The sequence below is a fragment of the Eubalaena glacialis genome, chromosome 5 (genome assembly GCF_028564815.1).
Source record: "Eubalaena glacialis isolate mEubGla1 chromosome 5, mEubGla1.1.hap2.+ XY, whole genome shotgun sequence".
Lineage (NCBI taxonomy): Eukaryota > Metazoa > Chordata > Mammalia > Artiodactyla > Balaenidae > Eubalaena > Eubalaena glacialis.
Window position 1 is genome coordinate 14,642,583 of NC_083720.1, and position 25,532 is coordinate 14,668,114.

A 25,532-nucleotide genomic window follows, 5' to 3' on the forward strand; every position below is an offset into this window, starting at 1 on the left:
TTAATCTCCTGATGAACTACCTCCAATATCAATATTAAGGAGGTCTTTAATTTTATCATATAATACCAACACCAAAGCACCCCCTGTACCACGAAGGATATTGGAGAAGGCACCACGAAAAAATGCGCCAATTCCCTCGTGCTGGTATATCTTCACAAAGCAGTCTAAAGTTCCTTTATATTGCCGTTCAGCCTCACCACTCTATACAAAGAAAGACAAATAGTTTGCCATTATCTTAACATCTTTTATCGTAAGACAGATTTAATTTAGCAACAGGGACAGATTAAAATTAACACTGTGTTGAGTAAGTATGTTGAGTTAATGGTCATATATTGAGTATTGTTCCCACTGACTGCAGAATACTCATGCTTTTCAGGCACACTTGAAAAATGGCCACATATTAGGCTTAACAAATTTTAAAAGATTGGCATCACATACCATGATTTATCCTCTCACCACACTGCAATTAAGAGAGAAATCAAGAACAAAAAAGATAACTAGAAAAATATCATGTTTGGGTATTAAGAAAAACACATCTTAGAAAATATTTAAAACCTAACTAACAACCACAAAACTCCTCAACTAAACTTGTAAGATGCAGCTTGAGTGGTAACTTTAACCACCAGAAATAAAGGAAATAATAAACGCAAGAGAAAGCATAAAAAGTCAAAAGTTAGTTATCTGAAATACTTTGACAAATTTCTAGAAACACTGTTTCAGGAAAAACAAGAAAAGGCGCCCAAATTATTAGAAGTGCCAAAGGTAACATCATTGCAGATGACCCAGAGATTAAGAAAGAGCAAGATGATATTATGAACAACTTTATGACAATTATTTTGAAAACACAGAGGAAATAAATTCCTAAAAAGTATAATTTACCAACAGAATAGGAAAAAACTTTAGAATAATACTAAATTCGTTAAAGAAATTCAATCAGTTGTTGTAAATCTTCTCATAAATTAGAAAACCACATGTCCAGATGGCTTTATATGTGAGTTCTACTAAACATTCAATGGAAATTTAATTCCAATCTCACAGAAATTATTCCAAAGAAGAGAAAAAGTGGGGAGACTCCCTAACATATTTTATGAGGCTTGCATAATAGGCCTGATACCAAAATTAGACTAGGATAACACAAGAAGGAAAAAAATGACAAGCTTATGTCACAGAAACCACAGATAAAAAATCCTGAACAAAAACCAGCAAATCAAACCCAGCAAGGGGTACAAAATACAATACACCATGACCGAGCTGGATTGATCCCAGGCGTATAAGAAAAATGATATGATCATCTCGATATAGAAAAAAACATGACCACCATTCATGATTAAAAATTACTGTAATCCAGGACTTCCCTGGTGGCGCAGTGGTTGAGAATCCGCCTGCCAATGCAGGGGACACAGGTTTGAGCCCTGGGCCTGGAAGATCCCACATGCCACGGAGCAACTAAGCCCGTGCGCCACAACTACTGAGACTGCGCTCTAGAGCCCGTGAGCCACAACTACTGAGCCCACATGCCGCATCTACTGAAGCTCTGGTGCTCTAGAGCCCATGCTCCATAACAAGAGAAGCGACCACAATGAGAAGCCCGTGCACCGCCATGAAGAGTAGCCCCCCACTCACCGCAACTAGATAAAAGCCCGCGCGCAGCAACGAAGACCCAATGCAGTCAAAAAAAAAAAAAAATTAAAAATGAGGAAAATTACTGTAATCCAAAACAGAAAGGACCAGTCATAATATAATAAAGGATAACTACGAAAAATCCACAGCAAACATTAAACTTTGTAATCTGTAACACTGAAGGCATTCCCAGTAAGACTAGGACCAAAACAAGGTTGCCAGTTATTACTTATTTCATGTAACACTGAATCAGAGGTCTCAACCAGTGCAGAAAGGCAAGAAAAGGAATAAAAGGCATAAGAATTGATAAGGAAGGGAAAAAAGCCTGCTATTATTTGCAGATTATATCACTGTGTGTGTAAAAACAAAAAAAAACTTCAAAGGGTGTACATATAGGTTGGTGTTTGTAATATGGCTTAACAAAGTTATGGGATATAAAATCAAAATGTAAAAATTAAATAATACTGTTATGAATTGTGTCCCCACAAAATTCATATATTGAAGACCTAACCCCAGAACCTCAGACTGTGACTAAATTTGGAGACCGGGTCTTTATAAAAATAATTATGGTTAAATGAGCTCGGACCCTAATCCATTATGATCACCCTTATAAGAAGAGAAACAGAAAAAGGACCATGAGAAGACACAGGGAGAAGAAGGCCATCTACAAGCCAAGGAGAGAGGCGCTCAGAAGACACCAACCCTGCTGGACACCTTGACTGACTTTTAACCTCCCAAAGTGTTAGAAAATAAATTTCTGTTGTTTAAGCCACCCAGTCTTCGGTACTATGTTATGGCAGTAGTACGGTTTTATACATATAGCAATGCACACATATATATAAAAATCCACACCCACAATTTTTTTTCTGAATTATTTTGACAGTAAGTTGCAGCTATCATTGCCCCTTATTTTTAAACATTTCAGTGTGCATTTTCTAAGAATATTTTCTTACATACCCAAAGTACAGTTATCAAAATTAGACAATTTAACATTGATACAGTACCATTTACTTAATCCACAGTCTATTCGCAAATTAATTTTCAAAAGTGTTTCAGTTTATTAAACTAGAGCTAGACATAGATCAAGAGGAAGCACAGATATAAAAGGAACAACTTTAAGGATAGTCCATAAATGAAGCAATAGGTTAGATATGCTTTACCTTTTCAGGTGGCCCACTGGGTTCTTCCAGGACCATTTTGTAGAGGATAATGAGGATAACTACACCTCACAGCATTGTTTTGAGAATTAAATGAGTTAAAGTATAAAATGCTTAGGAGAGTTCTGGCACATAATAAACATAGCTTTCTGGCCTCATTATTTTCACTTGCCCTCATGAAACCTATCATACGGGTATACTGAAATTCTTCTCAAGCCATACCTCTAGGTATGTTTTTTCCCCTATGCTGAGAATGTACTCTTCACTGTCTGGAGAAAAAGCCTATTTACTGAGATTTAGCTCTCTAAGAGGCCATATCTGATCACTTTAAGCATTTGGGTACCCCTCCCCTATTGCATTCCTGGAACCTACGCACATTTCTACTTAAACCATTAACAGTATGCCTTCAATACTATGCTATGAATTTGGGTGCAGGTTCTGCCTTATTTTATTTGTGTCACCAGAGCTTGGTGAATAGGCACTCAATTATTTGTTGAATGAATGAATGTAACAAGTAACAGCAATGGAGATTGACTTTATCAAAATTTTGGTTTGGGTATTTACATTTAGAACATACATCATTATAAACAAGTCTTCATCCTTGGAGTTAAAAATTATTTACTTTTATTAAAATATACTACAACAAATGATTACATATGTCAGTGGCCTATGACTGGGCTTATTCTACTTAATCTAATAATATTTAGTTAAGATAAACACATGCTCATCTAATCCTTGCCATGCCCCTCCACTCTCCAAACAATAATACATGCTATAGGAGTAAAAGACATTTCTGTTCTGATAGCAGACATGGAAGAAACTTTGCTGGATGATGGCTGCTTTGGGATAGAAAAGAATACAAGACAGAACACATCATGTATTTATTTTAGTAAGTAAAACAAATGGCTTATGCCTTTCAGCCAAAATGTCTCTAAAATTTTAATAAATTACATCTGAATTATCGGATACTGGAAAACTCAATTAAGCTTACAAATAATATAAAATACCTGCATCATCATACGTCTTCTAACTGTGTCAAAGGGATAAGAGAGTATTCCAGAGCATGTAGTCACAACTTGAGCAATGAAAAAGGAGACAAGAAAAGGAGTTTCCTTTGGTTTTGGTAATAAGCCCTAGAAAAGAAAAATTATCAAGTAACCATCTAAATTTCCAAAATATCTTAAATCATTAAGTCAAAGGATAATTCTTATAAATATATGAAAGAGGGCTCAATTATACTTAAAATGCAATAAAAAACAGTTGGATTTAATGTGGAAAGATTAAAATAATAGCGGGAGATCAATAAGAAATGAGAATCCCACACATGGCTATATTTTAAAAGCATATTTGAAAAAGAATAGCATATCTGCTATTACAGGAGATTTGTCATTAATAGCACTGAAAACTAGAGATGGCAGCCAGTGACCAAAAAAAGTTCCTCCATGGTTCTTCCTCATAGAGTTGGAAAAGATGAAAGAATGCCTGTTATTATTAACAGATGATGTGTGATAAACAGCTTTAAAGCTCTAAGCTAGTGAAGAAACATTCCTAAATTTTACAACTACTACAGGTGATAACAGAGGAAAGCAGAGGGTGATTAAACATAAATTTTTCTGTGATTAAATAAATATATATAAGATCCTGTAATTTCCATTAATCTATTTATCCGTCTAAAAAATACACTACAAACGAAAAATATTATGTCCAGACCACAATAAAAATAACATTCAACTATTGATACATTTATACTAATGAGGGAGGGCAGAGATAATATATAAAATTATTATAAAATTTCCCTCAAGTTTTAATCTTATTTAGTAAATAATACTGGGATTAATTTCATTGCTACCTTTTAGAAGCATTATGATGTAGTGATTAAGAGCACGGGACCTGTGCTTGCCACATAAATAAATTACTTAGCCATTCCTAGGTTATCTTTAAAATGGGATATATTAAAAGCTATCCTAGAACACTGTGAGGATATAAAGTCCTTAACAAGGTTCTCAAAACTAAGTAATAGCTCAAAAAATGGTAGCCATTATTACGATCTTTCTCTTTCCTACCTTATGAAGTGCTATTTACATCTGAACTGAAAAGGCAGATTGCAGAACAACCTGGAGAATACAATACAAAATCTAACAGTACCCAATAGATCACTGAGCTATAGTAGCATTTATCATATTTAACTAATTAATTATGCCTTGCCTGCTTTCCATTGATGATAGTAAACTGATAATATGCATGTAAAAAAGTGATAATAAAATGAATGTAAAATCAGAAAAACTCTATGCCTTCCTATATACCAAAGATCTAATTATGATATAACCTAATCAGCATGTTTTCTATTTGAGTCTTTCAGTGCAAACAGCACAAAAACCTAACGTTTATATTTATGCCTCATATCCAAAGTCAGATCCATAATACAGTTATAATTTAATTAGGTTATGGCAAAGTCATGATTAAACAGAATGCTATAATATCTCTTATGTCATCATTTATTTTGATTTCTATAATTAAAAGTAAACATACCTGCTGAACATTAGAACAATAAAAAGAAACAAACAATTTATTTAATATAGACTAGTTAAAGTACCAAATTACCTTAACTGTGTCATAAGCTCCAAAATAAGAGGCTCGGTACACAATGATGCCCTGAACTGAAACACCAAACCCTTGGTATAAACCAACAATTCCATCTGATTTTGCTATTTTCATAATACAGTCACCTAAACCCTTGAATTGTCGCTCTTCAGGACCTAAAATAAAGCCATTTAAAATTTATTAGCAACATTATATCAGATAAACACTTTAATCAAAGTAAATTAATTAAACATTTTACAGATTTAAATTATCTGGAACTAACATTTAGAAATCTTTATAACAAAAAAAAAAGGCACAAGTCAAAATCTTTCCATTCATTTAAAGATAATTAAGATGTCAAGTAGTATCTTAAGATATTTTAACTGAAAATATTAATCTCTTATAAAAGTAGTCTAATTCAAGCAATCTGACTGGCTTAAAACATTTCAATAAAATTATGAGAAGTTACTAGTCAGCATTCAGAAAATACTTAGGCATGCAAAACTCTACAACTTGCTTCAGCTGAAGAGCAAAAGGACGGATAAAGCAAAAAGACAAAGCTAAAAACTAGTAATTTTAAGGATCACTGACATTTTAGATGAGGTGTCATATTTTTCTAGTGTTTGCTGGTTTTGTTTTTATTTTCCCATGACCTAGAACTCCTTGATATTTTATAAATATTATATATAGAATACAATCTTTCAAAGTAAACTAAGTTCTCCCAATTTTGAGAGAAAACAAAACTACAGAATTGAAATTAAACCAAGGTACATATGTTATTTTCACTTTCTTAACAATAACAAAAAAATTTGGAATGCCAGTTAAACATCATAGATGAAACTCCTATTCTCATCTTTGTTCAAACTGCCACCCCTTCTGAGGTATTTTCTCTAATCACTTATCTAAATTGATGTCACTCTCTTCTCCTAAATTTTTTTCATGGCATTTTTTGCTGACAGTATATTTTAGTCATGTATTCTTTTTCTTTACTACTCGTGATCTCCACTAGACTGTAAGGTACATGAACCAGGAGCTCCATGTTTAATATGGTGTGTGTGTATGTGTGTATACATTACACATACACAACCTGTATCTCAAGCAGGGCCTGGTTCACCTCAGGCACTCAATAATACTTGTTGAAAGAATCTCTGCTCCCTCAAGCAATTCTATTAAAATAGTAATAAAGAAAAAACAGGTTTAAAGCCATAAAAGCAAAAAAGAGTACATGACGAGAATAAAATCCACAAATTTTAGCAAGATGGAAGGGAGGTGGAGGATGGTAACTCAGTAAGTGGAGCAGAGAAAGTTGAAACCTAACTTCTTGCAGAGGGAGATATTGTTGAGAAGCGAGCCATTTGATTCCAATAACCACAGAAAGACTTAAAATTCGAGGAATTAAGTACTATTGTGGTGAGAAAAAATTAGCATCTGGATGCTCAAAATCCACAACCTCACCCTGAGTAGCCAAGTGACTTACTCCTCTGTCATCCTCAGAACTGAACACAAGGCTCCAACTTGTGTTGCAGTCACATGGGGCCAACTGAGTGACCTCCACAATTACTGAAAATGACTCACACAAAGATACATCATTGTGAATGTCATATCATCAGGGATATAAGGTAATTAAAAAGAAAAAAAGACACATAAAAAGGATCAGCAGTAAGAGAATGATTTCTTAAGAGCAGTATTAGAAACTAGAATCCAGATTAATGGTTTCAAAATTGTGAAAGAAAATAATTTTAAATCCAGAATTTTACATATGGTCAAATATTAAGAGGGTGAAACACAGACATTTTCAGATATGCAAGATCTCAATTTATCTCCCATTCACCCTTCTCAGAAAGCTCAGAAAGCTATCAAACAACATATCTACCAAAACAAGGGTGTAACAAAAACACAGAAAGATGTGATAAATAAGTAAGGACAGAGGAAAAGGGAATCTCTAGGATGAGAGTTATACATCTAATGTAGAGAGGAGCCACAGTCAAGACAGGAAACTAAGTGCATGAAGGGATCTAGGAGATGGCTCTCTAAACAAACAAACAAACTGGAAATAAGTTATAAGCAGTCTCTGTGCTTACTCTTTTTGTTATTACAGTATTGGCCTTCCCCTTCCCTCTTTTAAGAGAAAAGAAAAAAGTAGTAATCTTTAGGCTCTATAACTTTACCATTTGGTTGAGAATAAAATTTTTAGATGGAATACAACACTGTTGTTATAAGCATAACTAAAATAGATAATACAGTGTTCAAAAACACAAAGAAGAAAGAGTTAGTATTTCTAAAAATCCCATACCTTTTCCAATATCAACACCTAATCGGGTTCGGGCAAAATCTAACGGATATACTACACATAAGGATGTTGCCCCAGCAGCTCCACCAGAAGCCAGGTTTGCCAAAAACCACCTCCAGAACTGAAACATATTAATTAAAACATGGTTATTAAACTATAGAATCTGATTTTTAAACATCCTTATTTTTATAAGATTAAAAAGCCAGATTTACAAACTGCTTTTATTTACAAACTGCTTTTATGATCACCGATAATAACGCATATATTATCATGCAAAATACTTCCCTTCATGTCCGTGTAGCCTTTATTTCTTACCAGGCGGTCTGGGAGATACAGCTTAGATGCTGACATACTGAAATTCCAAGATATTTTAATGTCCTCCAGCAAAAGTAGCCCAAGTTAGCAAAAGAGGCCACATAAGATATTCTGCTCTTTAGACTGTATAAAGTTTTTCGTTAATAATATATTTTAGTTATGACTAAAATGTTAGGCATCTGTGGAGGCTTTAGTGGTTCCCCTTCTTGGCGGCAGGGGAGAGGGACAGTAATACATCATAATGCCACAATTTCACTTTGTAGTTTTCGTAGAAATAAATTTAAGTAGCTCAAAAATATAGATTATGTTCAAATGCCAACATGTAAATTGGCAGAAATCAATTATAATGTGGTTGAGTGGCATGTGAGACCTTATTGATCTACTAGTTCACGTGGGCTGTTGAAGTTCTTTTTGATACACATTTGAAATGTGCCCTGCTTAAGTCCAATAAACTGCTTTTCAACATCTAGAGCTCACTGGAGAAGAAAGGAATATTTGAATTGGAACTGTCATAGAAAATCTAGGGTACAAGGCCACAGTAACCATTCTAGTCAAGCTCAGTTTCTTGCTTCTCTGGCTCTTATTTCTAACAATTTTAAGTCTCAGATGCTTTGGAACTCTCAATTTTCTCTTGGCCTGGAATGCCCTTATTTTTAAATTTTCTTCCTATCTTTTTAAAACAAAAAGTTATCAATTTATGCTCTAACTCAAATTCTATTTCTTCCACGAATTCTCTGATCTCCAACCCACCCAAAACTGTATGTAATCATACCCTCTCCCCATAAATACTTCATCTCTCAGAGAATTAAAGGTGAATCATGTGATCAATATGTAAAATGTGTCAACATGTTCCAGATTCTCATTTTTTTAAAATAGTATTTACAATAACTTTCTGCTTTCAATTTATAATTATTTGTGTACCTGTCTTATCTTCTACGGACTATAAATTTCTTCAGGCCAGAATTATTATTTTTATTTTTACTTGTTGAGATATATTTACACACCCCACAGTTCACCCACCTAAAGTACTCAATTCAATGGACTGCTGGCATATTCACAGAGCCGTGCGACCATTACCAGTTTCAGAACATTTCCATCACCCCGAAAGGAACCTTGTGCCCACCAGCAGTCACTCCCCATCTTCCCAATCCCCCTGAGCCCTACATAACCATTAAGCTACTTTCTGTCTCTACAGATTTGCCTATTCTGGACATTTCCTATACATGAAATAACACAATATGCAGTCTTCTGTGACTGCCTTCTTTCATATAACATGTTTACAAGGTTCATCCGTGTTGTAGCATGTGTTAGCACTTCATTCCGTTTCACTGGCAAATAATATTTCACGACCACATTTTATTTTTCCATTCATCAGTTCATGGACATTTAGGTTGTCTACATGTTTTTGAGGCCTAGATTCTTAATTCATTTGCTTATTTCAGAAAGCAAGTCATGGGGCCTTGCCCAGAGCAAGAGTAATGCACTCAATAAATATTTTTTTAATGAAGGGTACTCAGACTCCCATCGTGCCTTTTAAGTGAAACTCGTAAGTTCTACTGTATAGGTAGCCACGGTTCATAATCACACAGAGATTAGACCAGAAGGTTGAATCTCACCCCAGGGTAGCTAATCCATAGTCTAGAAGATGATCTGTAACCTGGTAGAAAAAGTAGAACTGGGCCATAGTTTAAGTCTTAGGAATTTGACTCCAGAAGTTCTATGCCAATTATCAGTAAGGACAGAAATGGAAAAGATATTAAATAATTTTTTTTTTAGGTTTCAGTCTACTTTGAGACTGTTGAAACCTATAGATACTCTTCCAATAAAAATCACATATATATAAACAGATACTTTTAGTGTAAGTTATTCCTCAAGCATGCATGGATCTCAGGTAAAGAACCTCTCACCATCTGAAAGGTTAGAAGGAATCACTATGATATTAACACTGAACTTAAAATAAACAAAGAAAATATAGGTAAGTAAAAAAGGGCAATAATGAGAAAACACAGAGCAAACACACACAAAAAGCAGATCATTAGAGACAGAGATAGACTAAGTGACCTGGGAGACAAAGATAAAGAATACAGTTTGATCCCTAGAGCTGTCTTTGGTTCAAATTCCAGTGCCAGTGTATCCTTGCAAGAAATACCCATTTTTCTTGAAGTAGTTTAAGTCTCTGTTTCTTACAAGCAAATAAGCCAAACCAAATATGATATGCAGCACAAAGATTTATAAAGTGCATCTTAAATTCTATTTAACCTTTCTTTTTTCCTTCCTAGATAAGAGAAAGAAAACAGATCCATGACTTTCTGGGTGAATGATCATATAATTTATTATTCAAACGAGGACCCCTATGATAGTGAAAGTGGGGCCTATGAAAAAGCAGGCAGGCACAACATGTATAAATAGTATGGCCAAACTACTAATGGAAGGAAGGAAGGGAGGAAGGGGGAGAGTGGAAGGGAGGAAGGGGGAGAGTGGAAGGGAAGAAGGAGAGGGAGACAAGAAATAAGAATCTATGCTAAATGATAATCCTGCAAGTGTTTGTGTAACAAGTCTGTCCCTCCACAATTAAGCTTGAAAATAAAACAGACCCAGGAGAGGTTGTATATCAGCATAAATGAGTTTTTAATTATAAGTTAGTAATTTCAGATACTACTATACTGTAAAAGGAGAGGGCATGAAAAAGAATCAGGCAAGGAGAGGAGAACAGAAGAGTCTAGGGGGTTTGGAGGAAAATAATCCTGTTTATTTTCAACTGTTGACAAATAGATGATAAACAGACTTGATGCCTCCAAGAACAAATACCCTGTGACCAAAGTTCTAACAGTTTGGGCATGGAAGAGAGCTGGAAGTTCTGGTCTTCTCTGTTGAGGGTTGTGCTGGTAGCTGCTAAGGAGTGGCAGAGGCATATTTTATGCCCAGTTCAGCTAAGACTCATCTAGTCTAGTCACCTCAGCTGAGAGAGGAATAGAGTGCAGAAGAAAGAACTAAATTTGGGAGTTAGAAAGACATGAACACATGACTAGGGTAAGTGCTTTAAGCTCTGTCTTGCTTTCCTTACCTGTATATTTGGGATAAAAATAACTACCTCAAAGGATGAGGTAAAAATTCAGTGAAACAGTATATAGTAGGCACATACCTCCCTACCATGGTTATTTTTAAAAAACTTTTTACTTTGAGATAATTGCAGATTCACATGCATCCTAATACATATGGAGTTTATAAACTTTTCAACCAATTTCCCCCAATGGTAGTATCTAGCATAACTATAGCAAAGGAAATTAACACTGATAAAAATCTACCTTATTCATATTTCACCAGTTACACACACTTATTTGTGTGTATATTTAGTTCTATGCCATTTTATCATATACGCAGATTCATGTAACCACCAATCACCACGGTGAACAGTTCCATGATAAAGACCCCTCATTGCTACCCTTTTATAGCCACCTCCCTCTCTCCTAGCAACCACTATTATAATTTCCATCTCTATAATCTTCTCACCTTAATAATGCTATATACATGAAATTAGAAAGCAAATATAATTTTTGAGATTGGCTTTTCACTTAGCATTCAAAGTTGCTGTAGGTATCAAAAGTCTGTTCTTTTTTAAAACTGTGGTAAAATATACGTAAAATATACTGTTTTAGCCATGTTTAAGTATATAATTCAGCAGCATTAAGTACAATACTGTATAAGCATCATTACTATTTCCAGAACTTTTTTAAAATTTTTATTTATTTATTTATTTATTTTATTTATGGCCGTGTTGGGTCTTCGTTTCTGTGCGAGGGTTTTCTCTAGTTGCGGCAAGTGGGGGCCACTCTTCATCGTGGTGCGCAGGCCTCTCATTATCGCTGCCTCTCTTGTTGCGGAGCACAGGCTCCAGACGCGCAGGCTCAGTAATTGTGGCTCACGGGCCTAGTTGTTCCGCGGCACGTGGGATCTTCCCAGACCAGGGCTCGAACCCGTGTCCCCTGCATTGGCAGGCAGATTCTCAACCACTGCGCCGCCACGGAAGCCCCCAGAACTTTTCATCATGCTAAATATAAACTGTGTACCTAGTAAATAATCTCCCTCCCCCTCAGCTCCTGGTAACCTCTATTCTACTTTCTGTCTCTATGAATTTGCCTTTTCTAGGTCCCTAAGGGGATTATACAGTATTTGTTTTATCAAAGGGTTGCTCCTCTTTATTGCAGAGTAATCTTCCATGGTGTGATATACCATAGTTTAAGCATTCACCTGTTGGAAGGAAATCTGGGTTATTCCCAAATTTTTGTCTATAATGAAATAATCTTCTATGAACATTGTATACATTGCTTTTTTTGTGAACATAAGTTTTTATTCTCTGGGATAAATGCCCTAGAGTTGGACTGTACGATAAGCATATGTTTAGTAAGAAACTGTCATACTCTTTTCTAGAGTGGCAATATCATTTTACATTCCCACCAGCAATGTAAGAATGATTCAGCTCCTCTGCATCCATGCCAACATCTGGTGTTGTCACCATTTTAGCCATTCTGGTAAGTGTGTAGAGATATCTCACTGTGGTAGATCAACCACTTTTAAATCACATACACTGTATTTGTTTTTTCTATCTTCTCTGCTTCTTTTAAGACCAGGTAAGAAACCAAAAATATTGACTTTTCTTTTTCAGTTCTTTTTTTTTTTCCCCACTTTTCTTGGCAGGGGGTTGGGGGCAGAGATAGGATACAATTTTGATGTCCAAGGGGAGAAATAAAAGGGTCATTAGTATCCAGATTTAGTAAATAATATATATTTAAACATTACACTATTACTTGTGACTGAATACCTTTACATTCTAAATAAGATAGCATGCTCTTTATAGGTATACTAAAAATGTTTTTACCTCAGGCTCTACTAATTTGAAATTTATTACAGAATTTTAGCACAGATCAAAGTTAACTTCAAAACTTTTAGAGCCATGTTATTTACACTGTTAGGGATAGATGTTAGTAACATAAATTTTCTGGTTAATTTCTGGTTAATTCTAATTGCTCCATTTGGCTTAGTCTTACAGGAATTATCTTTTGGGGGAGATGGGGTGGAAAATGTTCAATAAAGAGTTAACTCAGCAGGCCTGTGTTGCCCAAACCCTATACACACTGAAAAGATCTTCAGGACCACCCTTGCTCAAACTCAAAGGTTCCTTTGAGATAACCGTCTGAGCCCTTGGAATATCCTACCTAATTAGAGTGTCTTTATATGCCTGAAGCTTTGGGTAACACCAGATAGTTATACTAACCTTGATTTATGGTGAACACCCCTGTGTATGCTTTGAGCTAAACTATATCAGTTTGACCTCTTGATTGGGTGGAGGCAGTGGCTGGAGACTGAGTAGCTAAGGTCAGTCACATTACACATGCCTGTGAAACTGACTCCCCAAAAAGCCTGGCCACCATGGCTCAAGTGAGCAACCCTATTTGGCAGCACATTACATGTGTTGTCATACATTACTGCTGGGAGAATTAAGTGCTGTCCAGGTGACTCTACGAGGAGAGGACAGCTAGAAGCTTGCACCTAGTTTCTCCTGGATTTTGTCCTATGTGCCTTTTCCCTTTGTTGATTTTAATCTATATCCTTTTGTTGTAATAAACCATGAGTATAACAGCTTTTCTGAGTTCTCTGAGGCCTAGTGAATCGCTGAACATGAAGATGGTCTTGAGGACCCTCTAACATAGGTTCTTAGTCAAGAGAAGTTCCAATTATTAGAGTTGTTACCTAAAGATGACAGAAACATTTTTCTGAGTGCCTACCATAAAAGCACAGCACTGGGACTTCCCTGGTGGCGCAGTGGTTAAGAACCCACCTGCCAATGCAGGGGACACAGGTTCGAGCCCTGGTCCGGAAAGATCCCACATGCCATGGAGCAACTAAGCCCGTGCACCACAACTACTGAGCCTGCGCTCTAGAGCCCGCGAGCCACAACTACTGAACCCGTGTGCCACAACTACTGAAGCCCGTGCACCTAGAGCCCATGCTCTGCAACGAGAAACCACCACAATGAGAAGCCTGTGCACCGCAATGAAGAGTAGCCCCCGCTCACCGCAACTAGAGAAAGCCCGCATGCAGCAACAAAGACCCAACACATCCAAAAATAAATAAATAATATTTTAAAAAATACCAATTACTTAAAAAAAAAAATAGCACAGCACTACTGTGAGCACTTTATGTGCCTTTACATGTTTAGTCTCATCTAAACCTTACTCATCTAAACCTCATGAGGTAGGTATTCTTATGTCCAATTTTCAGATGAGGAAACTAAGGATCAGAGAGGTGATATTCAAAAATTCACACAGCTAAATAAGCTGAGTGCCAGGACCTAAATCCAGATCTTCTGAATCTAAGTGTAAAGAATTTTCTTTGTTACCTTTATACGTCTAAGTACATAATAGCGCAAAGCACTCAATAAAGGAAATAAAGGGTCTAAAAGGAAATTAACGGAAATAGCAACAAAGCAATGTTCCATAAATAGCTGCTTTTAAAGAATCTGCTAGGACAGCTTGGTTGGTTGGCTGCAGGAAGAGAAAAAGACAAAGGATGAGGGGGTAGAGAGACTTTATAAGGGCGGGTGAGGGGAAGATCTTGACAGTAATGTAGGTGGTCTAGTGTATACGGAGGTAACAAAACAAATGGAGACCAGGACAAATGACACATAGTTCATACGAGTAGGAAATTTTGAAAATGAGATTTTATAACCAAGGGAGTGATTACCTTGAAAAGAAAAAGCACCTTTGTGATAAAAAAAGAGAGTTCTCTAACTTTCTTGAAATTAATTTTTATTGGAATATAGTTGCTTTACAAGAGAATTCTCTAAGTTAAATTTATCATTTTCCTGTGTTTGACTTGATCTTCCTACACACTTTAATATCAGCCAAATAGAGCCTCAGTCATAAAGAAGAAACAATTTGCTTCTTTAGGAAATAAATTACTTCAGTATTAGGAAATACACGTTTGTTGACTGCTTTTTTTGCTTATCAAAACCAGATTAAATGCTGAATTTTTCTAGTGCAGCAGAATAGGGATTATAAAATGTAAATTATATTAAAATTAATATTTATTCAGAGAAATATTGCATTGAGACAAAACATCTCTTAGTTATTAAAACTGTTAAGAGGTTTAGAGAAACTAGTAAAAGTTAATACAATTCTATGTTTTCCATATGTAATTTCTATAACTCAATACATATTATAGTATGCTAACAGTTACTATGTTTTTTCTCAGGTATTATTAATCTTTTTTTTTAAGGTATTTATTTATTTATTATTTTTATTTATTTATTTTGGCTGCGCTGGGTCTTCGTTGCAGTGCACGGGCTCTTTGTTGCAGCGTGCAGGCTTCTCTAGTTGTGGCGTATGGGCTCTAGAGCACATGAGCTCAGTAGTTGCAGCTCGTGGGCTTCTCTAGTTTTGATGCACGGGCTCCAGAATGCACGGGCTCAGCAGCTGCAGGGCATGGGCTCTCTAGTTTTGGTGCGTGGGCTCCAGAGCAGGCGGGCTCAGTAGTTGTGGCGTGCGGGCTTCGCTCTAGTTGTGGTGCACGGGCTTAGTTGCCCTGTGGCATGTGGGATCTTAGTTCCCCGACCAGGGATCGAACCCATTTCCCCCGCATTGGAAGGCAGATTCTTAACCACTGGACCACCAGGGAAGTCCCTAACAGTTACTATGTTTTAACTATTATTTTTTTCCACCATTTGAGCACCTCCTCTCCAAATAAAACCCCACAGGTAATGAATGGATAAAGAAGATGTGGTACATATATACAGTGGAATACTATTCAGTCATAAAAAAGAACGAAATGATGCCATTTGCAGAAAGATGGACTAGAGATCATCATATTAAGTGAAGTAAATCAGAAAGAGAAAGACAAATACCATATGATATCACTTATATGTGGAATCTAAAATATGACAGAAATGGACCTATCTACGAAACAGAAACAGACTCACAAACATAGAGAACAGACTTGTGGTTGCCAAGGGGGATGGGGGTGGGGGAGGAAGGAGGGAAAGGCTGGGGTTAGCAGATGTAAGCTGTTTTATAGAAAACAGATAAACAACAAGGTCCTACTGTATAGCACAGGGAACTACATTCAATATCCTGGAATAACCATAATGGAAAAGTATATAAAAAAAGAATGTATATATATACATATATGTATAACTGAATTGCTTGGTCGTATAGCAGAAATTAACACAACACTGTATTGATAAATCAACTATGTTTCAACTGAGAAAAAACCCTCAAGTAAGACAAATCCAACTACTTCTTAAAAAGTTTTAGAGATATTAAAATATAATTACCTGTTTTTCCTAAAAATAAAACTACCATATGACCCAGCAATTCTACTCCTGGGTGTATATCCAAAAAAACACAAAAACACTAACTAGAAAAGATACATGCACCCCAATGTTCACAGCAGCATTATTTACAATTGCCAAGGTATGGAAGCAATCTAAGTGTCCATCAACAGATGAATGGATAAAGAAGATGTGGTATACATAAACAATGGAATACTACTGTGCTATAAAAAAGAATGAAATTTTGCCATTTGCAGCAACATGGATGGACTTTGAGGGCATTATGCTAAGTGAAATAAGTCAGAGAAAGACAAATACTGTATGATATCACTTATATGTGGAATCTATAAAATACAACAAACTAATGAATAAAACAAAAAAGAAGCAACTCACAGATATAGAGAACAAACTAGTGGTTACCAGTGGGGAGAGGGAAGGGGGAGGGGCAGACAGGGATGGTGGAAAAAAGGGGTTACTATGAGACAACATGAAATCATGTGTGTAAAACTTTTGAAAACTGCAAACTACTATATAATTTAAAGAATCTTTCATTCAATTAAAAAATAACAAAATAAAATAAACAATAATTACCTGTTTTTCTTTATTAACTCCAGACATAAACAGTTGTTTGTATTTGTCTTTGAAAGCAAAGTTTAGAGCTTGTGTTGGAAAATACCGGATAACATTTGCCAAATTGCCACGCCAATAACTGAAGAAACCTACAAAAGAAAATATACTAAACTTATATTGTATTATTATTAAATAATTTGCATAGTTTTAACAAACTTAGCTGTTTGAACTATCTAAAACATCTTTTCTCATGAGAAGAAAAATAAAGTTTACATGTGTCTCCAACTGAAGAAAAAAGGCAGTGTTAACTCCACGTACCCCATTTCAATTTTGTTAATTTCCAATAGGAAGCCTTGAATGCCTAAAAACCTACGGAAAGCATTACCAGTTGAATATAGGGCTCTTTACTAGTAGAAAAACAGAGCTTACTAGTATTTGTCAGAGAAGCTAGTAACCCTTAGCCTCATTTCCAAATCATAAAATACAATTCCTATGGTAACAAGGCTGTTGGAACAAAACTGTTTCGTATCTACACTCCTGAGAATGAGAAAGGGATAAAAGAGCCTTATCTTTATATTTTAATACCTAGCCAAAAAAGAATCAATTTACAATTCAAGGCAGTCCCCAGAGGTTTGATGGAGAGATAGTAGGAAACTTTCAAGGTCAATAATCTTCCCACTTCAAATCTCCATGGAATGACCAAACTTTATAATTCAGTCACTGTGTTACCCTGATAATTCAGAACTGCCTTTATAATCCATAGCTACCCTGGAATACAACAGGCTAGCCCTTCAGGACCCATAGTTTTTTTACAGATGGTTTGACCCTGCTACTCTGAATAGGATACCTCTAGTCCCAGCTGGGAGAATAGAATACCCATAATCAGTCTTCTAAAGATAAAAATGCAAATGAAGATAATCTCAGTTGACTGGGCCCAGTGCTCAGAAACTGAAAGTTAGATTAGATAAACACACAAAGGGAAAGATATTTATTTGTTAAATAACTATACTTTGCAGGAAAAAACACTGAATATTGGTGATCCCAAGCTAAATATAAAGCAGTTGCACAAAGACAATTAAGAAGTATATTAATAGCCAAGAAATCTTCTCAGTCCTCACAGCTGATTCAGTTACAAGGCATTCAGTTGTAGGCATAAATTACTAGGGCATTTAACACATAATGGTAATAGCTACAACTTCTTGAGTATTTCATACGTGCCAGGCACTGGCAAAGGCTTTATATATTTCATTTAATCATCACACTATGCTTATGACATATGTTCTCCTATAATACCTATTTTATACATGGATAAATTGAAACTTTTATAAGTTTAGAAACTATAACCAGGATTTTGAAGCAAGTCTTCTGTCTCCAAAGCTCTACTTCAGCTTTGGGTTTCTGGAGAAACAAATCTTAGAGAAGTCCTAAAATTATTAAAGTATGGTAAATAAAGCTCTATTTTTTAAAAAATGGAAAATGATTACTGTAAAAATTTTTGAGGCAATATTAACAAAACAATAATACTAATTTCTAGGAACTGTTTTTTATTCATTTAATTCTCATAATCACCCATGATGTAGGTACTATTAGTCTCTCCATTTTAAATATGAAGAAATGAGTTAAAAACAACTTCTAAGGCAGAGAGAAGTTAGTTAAGTAACTTGCCCAGTGTCACTTAGTCAGAAAACTGTAGACCTGGATTCAAACTCAAGCAGTCTGGCTCAATAATTCAGTCACTTAACTACAATACTTTTCCATAAATAATTTAATCATACAAATATTTTCTGTACTAAGAAAGGTCAACAATATTTCTTTAATGGAAGCAAAATAAAAATCTTGAAACATGAGAAATATAAGCAAATTATAAAGGAATATTTCTTGCTAGTTATGGCCACGTTGAATTACTGAGGGAAGTTGGTGAACCTAACTTTTGGAGGTATTTTTAGAGATTTTTAAGTTCTTCATAGTCAATAAAAAATATTTAATAACATACTTAAGCATTTTTATTTTCTGAGGTCAGACCCGTGGAAGAGAAATGTTGAAAGTAAAATGTGACTGTGTAAATGATACTGAAGAATAAGATTGATTGATTGATTGATTTATTGCTGTGTCCGGTCTTCATTTCTGTGCGAGGGCTTTCCCCAGTTGCGGCGAGCGGGGGGCCACTCTTCATCGCGGTGCGCGGGCCTCTCACTGTCGCGGCCTCTCTTGTTGTGAAGCACAAGCTCCTGACGCGCAGGCTCGCTCAGTAGTTGTGGCTCACGGGCCCAGTTGCTCTGCGGCATGTGGGATCTTCCCAGACCAGAGCTCAAACCCATGTCCCGTGCATCGGCAGGCAGATTCTCAACCACTGCGCCACCAGGGAAGCCCAGATTTGATTTTCTAGACCATGTTTTATAGTAACACAACAACAGACTACTTGCAGAGGATCTTAAAAGGATAAAGAAGAACATACTGGCTGAAGAATTGCCAATCTGATCAAATGGGATGTTTAAGTTGAAAATCATCATTTGTTTAAAAAAAAAACTAATAAACTGAGTTTAAAAAAGTGTCATGTATCAAAAATGTATTAGAATTCCCATTTTATACATGGCCCTTATTTACTGTCATTTTGGAAATGGTTGATTCAGCTAGATGGTTTTGAGATATTACAGGCTTCAGATTATGAGTTATTAGTTATAATTATATAATTATGATTACAGTACTGAATTAATATTTATTTCACAAAAAGAGTGTCATATAAATATAAGAGTAGTATAAAGGTTTGTAATTTTGGCTAATGTACTGAATATAAATGGAAGATTCTGATGACAAAGACATCTGCAAATTAAGGAGACCACGACAGAGTGACAGATTTATGACTAAAGGGGTTTGCTAGCATTGACAGAAGAACGTATTCCTTTTAGCAAAATTGTATTTGCATGAAAAAACCTAGAGGATTCATCAAAACAACTGTCAATGTCTCAATGAAAAATCTAGAAATAAATAAATCCCTAGAAGTGTAACAGGAAAACTGGCAGCTCTTAATGAGTTATATATGAAAAAGTATCTCACACACATAAAATACTTTTGCACGTATCTCTCAGGATTCATGGATTCCCTGGAGCTACAGATATCAGGTTAAAACCCCCTGCTTTAGCCTCTTTTTCCACAGATCATACTTAAAAAACTTCTATAGAAATATTATTTCTGGGGGCCAGGTTTCAAGGTTTTATTCAAATGTACTCTAAGTACACTGTGTACTATGTAGGTTCTTTAGATAGATTACAAAAATCTACTCTATATGTAATGCAAATTTATCCCAAATACATTCATTTACAAATGAACATAAGGAATACATGTTTCTAAATTTAGGAATGTATTTAAAATGATTAAAGAGTTAAAATTTATTGAGCACTAACTATGCAATAGACACATGGCTGAGTATTTTACAGGCATTATCTTGTTTAACCGTCGCAACTACCATATGAGGTAGGTAATATTATTATACCTTGTATAGAACTGAGAAAATTGAGGTTGAGAGAGGTTAAATAAAAATTGTTCAAGGTTACAAGGTAAGGGAAAGGTTGGGACTTAACTCCAGAATTTTCTAGATCTATCTGACTCCAGGCCTAGAGCTATTAAATCTCTACTGCCTCTAGGTAAAAATCCACTTTGGATAAAAACAGTAGTACTTTGTGGTCAGAATAAAACAAGGGAAAAGCAAGAGTGATGCAAATGTAGCAGTATTTGACTCTCTAGTCACACAGAACAAAAGGACAGTTTCCTAATATATAATCACAAAATTGATAGAGACAAACATGGGGTTGTGGTATATTTCTCTGCTAATAGCAGAACATCTAAGTTTGTTTTTTTACTTAATTGCTAAGTAAAAATAATCTCTTCAAAATTTAAGGGTGAGAAAAACCTACTCTGAACTTAATTCTGAGAAATTAATTAAGAACTAATACAGAACTGATGGGAAAATGGGAAAAAGTTACTGGGCCATTTACTGGTCCACTTACTAGCCAAGAATGCAAATGCTAGGCATGTTTGGGTATACAGTTGACCCTTGAACAACATAGGGGTTAGGGATGCTGATTATCCATGCAGTCAAAAATCCAAGTAATAACTTGTAGTCAGCCCTCCCTATATGTGGTTCTTCCATATCCACGGTTCTGCAACCATGGATTCAACCAACCAGGGATCAAGTACTGTAGTATTTACTACTGGGGAAAAAAAAAAATCTGTGTGTAAGTGGACCCACACAGTTCAAACCCTTGTCGTTCAAGGGTCAACTGTATATTCTAGACTAGCAGGCTCCAACATGCTTTGACAGTCTGCCTATCAGTTAAAAAAATGTAATCATGACTCTCAAATATGTACATACTTAAAAAAGTAAATTATATACCTTTGCTACTATACTACCCTGATATGTACATTTGTAAAACACATCCAAAAGAGAAATTAAAGAATGAGATAAAGATTCTTCATTTACACAACACTGTAAATCAACTATACTCCAATAAAAATTAAAAAAAAAAAAGATTCTTCATTTAAATACCTTTTATTTGGTACCAAGTGCATAGGAACAAAGTTCTTGGTCTTATGGAGCTTACATTTTGAGAAAGACAGACAATGAACAAATAAACATGTCAAGTGGCCACAAGAAAAAAATAGTATATGCAGTTGGAGAATGAGGAAGGGCTATTTAGATAGGGTGGTTGGGGAAAACTTTTAGATATTAGGGCACAACTGAGCATTTGTTTTAATAGTTAAAACATAGTATTTTCAGATATCTTGCTAATCATGATGTTTTCATACTATCATCTGCTATTATCTCAAGGCACCCTTAGGATGAGGTTCATTCTTAAAAATAGTGTATGTGAATCTATATTTCAAATAGCATTCTTGACAATTTCAAATATTCAAATAGTCTTCTTATCTCTATAAATCCATTTAACTGAGCCAACATAAACTATAATATGTTCATTATACAATAATTGAGTAAGGGTACCTGTTATCCCCTTTACCCTGTGTAACTCCTACTCTTTTTTTCAGGATACCTTAGCATCCTGTGATATATAACTGACATTTGGCCAACCATAGGTGCCAGTGCCAATTCATTTACTAAATATCAGTAAAGTTTATGTTCCCATTTTATTGAGATAACACATATACTTAACATTTTCTTTCCATACCCCAAAATATCATCTTCAAGATATAAAAACCTCACTGCTTTAGCCTTCAGGAAAATATGTTTGGAAAAGTTCAGATTAAAGACAGCTGATGAATTCATGGCCAGGAATACCTAAAAGAGAAAAGAGTTCTGGTAGGCTCTTAAAAATGAGATTTAGAGATAATATCTTTAAAAGCCTATGTTACAACAAATAAAACAATTATATTAATTAAAATATATTTACCGATGCATAGCTTGCTCAGTGAAAAAAATCACAGCACAGACACCAAAATGTTAACTGTGGTGATGTTAGCAGTGCTAACTTTTTGTTTCTCTCTGTTTTTCAATTTTCTACAATAAACATGCATTATTTGTGTAATAAAGGTTTAAAAAGTACTAAATAAAAGTACACATACAAAGTTGGAAGGTCATAATACCAACTAAAGAATAGAATAAATTTTAAAAAAAGCATTAGTCAGGATAAATCCAGAAGCTTTCAGAAGCCAAGGAAAGCTTATAAAAAGTATCAAAGGCACCCAAGGAGATGTTTAAAGCTATGTTCAGAGGAAGAATGAAGAGCTCTCTCCTTGAGGTGTAAAGAAAGAGATAAGGTAAGAAGATAGTGAGAGAGCATCTAGTTGTGCCTTCTGAATTCATTGTCTCTTATGCTCATTCTATATTGCCTAAAGAAAGGAAAAGTTATCAGTAAAACTCGAGCAAACAGGAAAAACAAGAGAAACTTCAGAACACTGAGATTGCAATGTATCTTGACTTTCACAAAAGAGACAGACGGTAAATTCCAGAAAATAACAGCCTCAGACTATGATTGCCTAGTAAAGTTCCATAATGATTTAGCACAGTGATTCTCAGCGCTACCACGTTCAAGTCTTCTATACATAATAAATATTTTACAATGCTTCCTTTACTATCTAGAAATAGAATTCAAAGACAATGACCTCTTCACTAGTTCAAAAAAATCAATATAATGCCCTTTCTGCTATACACAAAGAGAAAATAAAAGAGTTTATTATAAAATATATATATTACTTAGTAAATTGGTGAGGCGTGATCACACCATAGACATAACAGTCCGCTGCCTGCTTCTATTTATAATGAATCAGTTGTGCTTAAGACACACGTTGACATTTGGAAAAAAGGGCTTAATAAATATATCTATACAATCAACATGAATTCAATAGTTAAAAATGCAGATGATATAAGTGGTGACCAAATATCACACACAGAACTGCTAACATGAGTTTTCACAATGATGAACAACTCTCAGTAAAATTCTGAATAAAACAAAGTACAATCTTTCCTCTACTTACAAGATGGCTGCATTACTGGAATCACTGTGTACTAGAATTCTGCCCCAGACAGTTTGTGTTTATAGGTAAATAAGAGTTAGTTTCTAGGCTTAGATCATCATAAACAGGTTTTACTGCTACATGAATGTCCAGTGGGAGATCTGAGTCATGACGTTGCAGGATAAGTCTTTGTTGTGTAGGACTGGCCATGTACAGCAGCAGCAGCAGCATGTTTAGCAGCCCTGGATTTTGCCTTTCATATCATTGCAATGAAGGATTACTCCCCTCTATCTGTGTTAAACAAAAAATTCCTCACAAGTTTCCAAAAATGCCCCTAGATGGCAATATTATCCCTGTTGTGAATTACTAATCTTTTAGCATAGAATATACCATGGTGTACTCATAACAAGGCCTTGTATATACTAGAATACATTTTCTTAAAATTCTGCTTAAAGAAAGCTGGAACCAGAATACTATTCATAATGGTCTCAATTTACAAGAGCCATATGAAATATATTTAGGTTTAAATACTACAAAAAACATTTAAAATATAAAATGACTTAGCACTGGTCAGCACAATCTATCCAGAATATTTAACTTTACCTGACTAAATATTTAAAGCAGATTAGCAAATAATAAAGAGGCTCCTACTGTTCCAAAGAGAAATGGGAAGCTTGCTCTGATAAAATAAATGGGAGTGAGAAGATGTGAACCACTCATGTACCATTAAAGATCTAAACTCAGCTCCCAGATGGGCACTTTAAATCCACAGTTTAGGTGATGCCTTAACAGTCTACCCTCAACCTGAAATACTCTGCTTGCGGGATCTTAGCTCCCCGACCAGGGACTGAACCCGTGCCCCCTGCAGTGGAAGTGAGGAGTCCTAACCGATGGACCACCAGGGAGTTCCCAGGAATCCTTTTTCATGGGAGGAAGAGTAACCTGCCCTAGACTTAGGAGTGAAAGAAAGGACTGCACTGGAGTTGAAGCCACTTCACTTCTTGTTCAGAATACACAATAAATAGACCTCATTCCTTTTTAGAGTTCATATAGAGGTTTCAACTGAATCCAGCTATATCAGAAAATTTCTGATCAATTTATCCTCTTATCCACTTAGCTAACTTAAGGAGCCATTCAGTAAGAGGAGGGCATTGAACGATTAATAAAGCATTTTCATTATCTATTCCTTGAAATCATTTCAATATTAATGGAAAAAAACTCCACAAGGAACCAAAATATCAAAACTTTAAAGACAGAGCCTGACGCAAAAAAATAAAAATTAATACTGATCCCGTCTTTCCTTAAAATTTTTATATCTTGCTCATCATGGGTTTTTCGCATTAATTTCGATTTTTAAAAATCCTGCATTAAAATATTATTTGTTTCTACTACTGAGTTTTTTTTTGGCATCCCCCTAAAATCTGGGCAGACGTGAGTGCCTCCTTGGTCCCAGCCCTGGTCTTCAGTAGTTCTTGAGAATAAACAGAACCTCTTTTCACTGAATACGTACTAGATACTGAGAGGCCCCAATGCTTCCATATTTGGAATACTTCTCTTAAACGTATTATTTCAACAAATATTTAAACAACTTAAAGCACCTATTAACATACAGCCAAGGGCCTGATGGCATCTACCCCAATACGGGGAGGTCAACCATTTTCCTCCTGAGCCAGGCACAGGTGCACGGAGGTGCAGAGCCTACTGCGAAGGAGAAATTTAGAGAAAGAGAAGGTGCTGGTCTCCCCTGCCCCAGGACTGGTCACGTGTAGGCCTTCTTGGCCCTGGGAAAGCAGAGCCTCTTAGACCGGTAAAGAAATTGAATTATCGAAGGCAAAGAAAACAAACTCATCACCGACACACACGGCCGTGGCGCCCGCAAGCGTCCCCGCCCGGCCCACCCACCCCCTTTTCTGGCAAGCTGACCCGGCGCGGGGAGAGGCTGGCGCGGCGGCCTCGCGTACACACCCTGCTCACGGGGAATCCGCATCAGGCAGTCCACGAGGCCTTTGTACTGGGCCTCGGGGCTGATCTGCTTGGACGACGCCTGCACCTGCAGCAGCAGCTTTACCCGCTCGATGGGCGCCACGGTCGTCTTGGACACGGCCGCCGCCACCCCGCCCGCCAGCAGGTCCTTCACGAAGGCCGCAGCGTCAAAGAGCTGCTTCTCCGCCTTCTTCTCTAGCTTCTTCTTCGGAGGTACACGCTGCAT

General features: G+C 36.0%; 1 protein-coding gene across 1 annotated transcript; it reads right to left on the reverse strand.

The window, feature by feature from the left end:
- On the reverse strand, nt 1–25,532 carry SLC25A31 (solute carrier family 25 member 31). Its single transcript, XM_061191099.1, has 6 exons — nt 25,289–25,532; nt 16,880–17,007; nt 7,651–7,768; nt 5,379–5,533; nt 3,785–3,910; nt 1–201 (listed from the first exon to the last, which is right to left on the reverse strand). Exons 1-6 carry the CDS (start codon nt 25,530–25,532, stop codon nt 1–3), a joined length of 972 nt encoding a protein of 323 aa, XP_061047082.1.

Excerpts from the sequence above, each read along its gene's own strand:
- SLC25A31 (XM_061191099.1), bottom strand. The coding sequence starts at position 25,532 with ATGCAGCGTGTACCTCCGAAGAAGAAGCTAGAGAAGAAGGCGGAGAAG. Across the intron at positions 7,769-16,879 it reads GAGTTAATAAAGAAAAACAG|TTCTGGAGGTGGTTTTTGGC; the intron begins GTAATTATTGTT and ends AATATGTTTCAG. Across the intron at positions 5,534-7,650 it reads AGGTGTTGATATTGGAAAAG|GTCCTGAAGAGCGACAATTC; the intron begins GTATGGGATTTT and ends GCTTTATTTTAG.